This window comes from Austrofundulus limnaeus, unplaced genomic scaffold (assembly GCF_001266775.1).
Source record: "Austrofundulus limnaeus strain Quisiro unplaced genomic scaffold, Austrofundulus_limnaeus-1.0 Scaffold880, whole genome shotgun sequence".
In the NCBI taxonomy this organism is placed as follows: Eukaryota; Metazoa; Chordata; class Actinopteri; order Cyprinodontiformes; family Rivulidae; genus Austrofundulus; species Austrofundulus limnaeus.
In genome coordinates, this window is record NW_013953282.1 from 158,872 (window position 1) to 164,207 (window position 5,336).

General features: G+C 41.1%; 1 protein-coding gene across 1 annotated transcript; it reads left to right on the plus strand.

The window, feature by feature from the left end:
• Nucleotides 1-687: 687 nt before the first annotated feature.
• Nucleotides 688-2,817, plus strand: LOC106533079 (anoctamin-4; the record flags this gene model as incomplete). The annotated part of the gene is given in 5 exon segments (XM_014029293.1): nt 688-732; nt 811-942; nt 1,052-1,158; nt 2,464-2,519; nt 2,696-2,817. Coding segments are annotated over 5 exon segments (462 nt in total), but the record flags the coding sequence as incomplete, so codon positions are not given.
• Between the last annotated feature and the right edge of the window lie 2,519 nt (nt 2,818-5,336).

Genomic DNA, 5,336 nt, shown 5'->3' on the forward strand with positions numbered 1-5,336 from the left:
ACACACACACACACACACACACACACACACACACACACACACACACACACACACACACACACCTAAGTGGTGTGTAGAGAGCATCTACCCACCAACCTACCAATCCACCCACCAACCTACCACCCACCAAATCACCTACATACCCATCAACCTACCAACCCATCTACCTACCTACCCACCGACCTTCCTAACCACCAACCCACTTACCTRACTACCTCAGCTATTTTCTAAAGGGTTGTGTAGGTCAGTTGTTTCCAAATAATTTTCAACTTTTGACCACTAAAAGTGAAGTGATCTGTTACCCCAATAATTTCAAACTATTTAACAAAAAGCCTTGCCAACTGTCATGCTATTTTTAGTATGACTGTTTTTATCACTCTAACACAGGTCCAAAGTATCAGTTTTAAAGATTGTTTGAWTTATGAGTAAGCTTCTCAAGACATCACCAAAGCTTTTCATTTGGTGTTTTACACCCCAACGTGTTGATTGTGGAGAACATAGTAATGTCAACATTTATTGTGAGGTGGGYCTAATCACAACAGACTTGGTGATTTTAGTTTGACATCCATTTTTTAAGAACAATGTAGTTTGCATACAGCCATACCACCTATTATTCRTACCAACTGTACTTTTGAGCTTCATCAACCCATTCAAAAGTTCTTCATCTCAACACTTCATCACTTACAGGAGGAAGATCTTTTACATGCACAGACGGCACAAGTTTTTCAGCAGGTTAGTGTTTAGTTTAAAAAAAACCTGCATTTTCAAAGCAAAACTCTGTTGCAACTTTTACAAAAACTGCACTGACAGGATGGAGAAGTGCATCAACCAATTCCGTGGATGGCTTCCCCGCAAACCCATGAAGTTTGACAGCGACACTCTACCATATTTGGAAGAAAAYGAAAGCTTTACTGCCCCATTCAGTCGATCAAGGATCCATCAGTGAGTTCTTTTTTTTCACACTCTTGGTGATTGTCAGATGTAGAAAGATGATGGACTCAAACATCTGTCACGAAGGCAAATTTGTCTTGACTGCTTTTTGTTACTACAGTTTTATCATCCACAACAAGGAAACCTTTTTTAACAATGCCACCAGAAGTCGCATCATCCATCACATTCTTCAGCGGGTAAAGTATGAAGAGGGGAAAAATAAGATGGGTGAGTTTTACTTTGACTATTCTGGAAATCAGGAATATTTCTTTCTATTTAATAAAAAATTACTGGCCAAAAAGAACTATAAAGAGAGTATGTCAGACTCAGCCATACCACCATGAACACGACAGATCTCATCAGATCGTAGCTAAGCAGGAATACCAAGTGTCGTAAAACCAACGTACGAGTTGCGCCCACACTAGAACATTAGAAAGGGAAAAGCTTTGACCATAATGGGCCATAGATCATCTTCTAATGAAATAAAAAAAATGTCAGACTCAGAATATAAAGGATCAAATCTAAAAAGAAAAATAGTGATTAATTAACTTCTGGGGTATCAGAATACTTAGCCTTCCAGGGACAATTTGCACCAGGATGGCTATAGTGTATTATWGCAGATTACTAAATCTAAAAATCAAGAGCAGTTGAGTTTTCTGTCTGCGTTGGGCAAGACCAGTTGCTGATTTAGAAAAGATTCACAAATTTGATCTCTGGGGCAATTCGTAGGAAGGGGTACAATGAGGGTACTTGGTGCTGAGGTTGTCTAATCAGTCCTAACTCTGTCTCCTTAAAATATCTAAAGACCCTAAAAGTTGTGCTAGGAATGCTTAGTTTAAAGAAGCTGTAAGTAGAAAAAGTCAGCTGAGGTGCTTCATTTGATTAGAATGGCTCCTGAGCGCCTCCCTTTTGAGCTTTTCCTGAAGGTTCTAGTAAAAGGAGACTCTGAGGCAGAGCTAGAACTTCTCCCTACATGGTCTGGGAATAATTTGAGATCTCCCAGGAGAAGCTGGAGGAAGTCACTGGGGAAAAAGATGACGGTGTGTTATCTCGATGGATGGATGGATATTTAATAAAACTGTTGCAGAATTAAGATTTTGGTCATTCAATAAATGCCTCTGCTACCTCATTTTGCAACAAACCAATGGTGTCAAGTATAATARACTGTATAGTTCTTTTGTCTATTTTTTCCATTTGCCATGCTGGATTTTAAGATTTTTTGTTAAATACTGTTTGCCAGTATTTTTCTTTCACTCTTCTCAAAGGGAGCAGCAAGTTTCAATGAAAGGGCAACAGTTGTAGCTTTATTTAATCTCAATGTTCCATGGTTATGTGGTTTCGTTTTCTTTCATGACAGTTTTATATTTCCTGATATCTCCAGTAATCACAGTGTAAATACTACGAGCGAAGTTAACAGAATATGTTTTAATTTATAATTCAAAAACACATTCAAGCTGTAGTTATTTCTGTTCTGTAAAATGTACCCGTGCTGTTGTCTCACATCCTGCTCAAGTCTCTCATTTCTGCTCGTAGGGCTCAATCGTCTTTTGAGCAATAACTCATACGAGGCAGCGTTTCCTCTTCATGAGGTAATTAAGCTCATCTGTCCTCAAAGCACTTTGCYAACTCCTTTCCACCACCTGTTTTGAAGCTGTCGCTGCTTGTTCTGCACAGCATATGATCACTGGAGTCTTATTTTAGTAATATTATGGTTCGTACACAGAAATATGGTGTAGGTTATGTGTCTGTGTTGAACCTTGAACAGGGCAGCTACCGCAGTAAGAACTCCTTCAGGACACATGGAGCAGAGAACCATCGGCACCTGCTGTATGAATGTTGGGCTTGGTGGGGGGTTTGGTACAAGTACCAACCGCTGGACCTTATCAGGTGAGAGCAAGTGTTTTATATATCACGTTTCATATTGAAACAYTGGATCGGTTTGTCACGGCAACCAACTCAAAGCAACTGCACTACCTGTCCAGTAAAAAGGTCACCACTTGGATTTAACTAAGAGCCTCCCATTTGATAATTACTTCATGGGTGGTTATGTTTCAGCTGTRACAAGTTATTTAACAATAATTCAAAATTAAACAACCTTGGCTAAAGAGACATCCTGTTAATCTGCTTCTGAAGGGTCAAATTATTGACATCAAGCAGAGAAAACATCTAAGGAGACTGATTGAACTACAAAAATCAGGTTAAGAACTGTCCAAGGAAGGTTGTGTGGTCCGATGAGTCCAAACTGACTTTGTTCCAGAGTGATGGGGGCATCAGGGTATAAGGAAACAGAGTGATGGGGGCATCAGGGTATAAGGAAACAGAGTGATGGTGGCATCAGGGTATAAGGAGAGGAGGCTGAAGTGATGCACCCATCATGTCTAGTGCCTACTGTACAAGTCTATRAAGGCTGCTGGTCTTGTCTATGTTCAGCCCAAAGAATGAGGTCAGCTGACTACCTGAATATACTTAATGSATACATGTCAACCCCTTCGGACGTTTATCTGTAGATTAGGTCTGTTCAGTCAAATTGCTTAGGGGGCCACAGATGCTCAAAGCCAAAAGCTCAAGGGCCAGACATCAAGGGGAGGCTCATTGGTGGGCCAGACGGAAGTTCCACCAGTTGAATAGAAACGTAAATTTCATAAAAAAAACTGCAGTACTCTAGCACGATACAACAGGCAGCACGGGCAGGGTGGCAGCGGTGGTCAATGTGTGTCTGTGTGTGTGTGGGGGGTGGGGATAATGGCTTTTACAACAGTGTACAGCAGTGCAGGGCTGGGGTGGTGTTGGGGGGGGGAGGTTGCCTGTGTCTGCAGGGGAGCAGGTAGAGTCTAGAGCCTTGTACACACGTAGCCGGGTCTTTAAAAAATGAATACGTCCGCCAAAAAAATATCACCGTCCACACAGGATCGGTTAGAGAAAAATCTGCATCCACATGAACCCGCTGAATTTCACCACTGAGCGTTGTAAGAAACATGCCCAACCCATAGGGGGCAATGGAGTGCAAAGATGAAATGTATGTCAGCCAATCAAAATCCTCCAAAACGACCACAGCTTCCTATTTTGATCRYGGCGCCTGGAGGTTCGTTGGTGTGGACAGACCGCGAGGTTGAACTACTTTTAAGTACCRTGTTGGAATATAAAGTTAGTAAAACGCAAGACAGTATCGATTGGGAATCATATCAGAGCAAGTACGTTGACAWTTTGTCRCTTTTTTTAGAGCCTTACCCAACKGAGTCCTCAGATGAGTTTCCCCATTCAAAAACCRAAATCAYGCGCGGGGGAATTTAACAACAAAAATGAAAGCAGTCCGAGGRAAATATCGCCAGGCTGTTGATACAGGACGCAGGTGTGGACACGGTCGAGTGGTTCTTCTTTACTTTGAGCTGTGTGAACAAATTTGGGGCAGTTCTCCAGCTACTACTACCTTGCTGTCGGGTATCGAAACAGAAGATCTGGATCTTTCCCTGTCCCTACCCTCGCCGTCCACRTCTTCTTCCTCCACCATGGACGTAGCAGACACAGGGTCTGACAATGAAAGCAGTGTGGATCCTACATCAAAGCARAGGAGAGACCTGCTTAATGTACGTATATTTGTAAGATCCATTCTTCATAAATGAAAGGTCCTTAGCAATAAATGTTCAGTTGTTYGATGTACTGTAATTCACAGAATATGTTTGAGTTGTAGTCTTGCTATTATTGTAAAAACCATGAAGGCAATATTTGTTAGAAAAGATGCAATAATCGATGTGTCTAGTGGAAGTAGGATGAGATTTTTTTTATATTTTACTGTATAAAGCTTGCTGTTTTTTTAATTAATGTAAAGAACAAATCACACCATTTTGCTCTTACTCTTCTCATATTAGGCCTGCATATTTATTAATTTGTTGTGGTGGATACAAAATACACYGTTAAGACATATATTGCAAATATTGGATCTTCTGCTATTAATAAGTAGAGGTGATGTGAAAAACTAGAACATCTGACATGAGATAGGATTACTTTTGTAAGTTTAATAGCAATGTTTTTCTTTTCTCTTTTTATGGCAAAACTGAAAGGACACAGGCACAACCGGCTGAAGAGAAAGCTGCCTGCTGAGACCCAGTGGCTAAATGCTCTTGAGGAAGGCCTGCATGTAAAGAAGAGACTGGTGGAAATCATTGAGACATCAGAAAAAAAAGCAGCTGAAAACTGTACTAAAATGTCCAATACACTGGATAAACTTACCACATTGATTGTTGATGGGTTTTCTCTTCTGAGACAGGTCATTCATACTCCTGCACAACCACCACACTACATGCCATTTGAGCCAAGAGGTCCGACACACACAACGGCCCACCATTCTGTCCACCAAAACGCTGCAAATCATCCATGCCCAAACAACTCCTTTGCTGGCAGAAGAACAC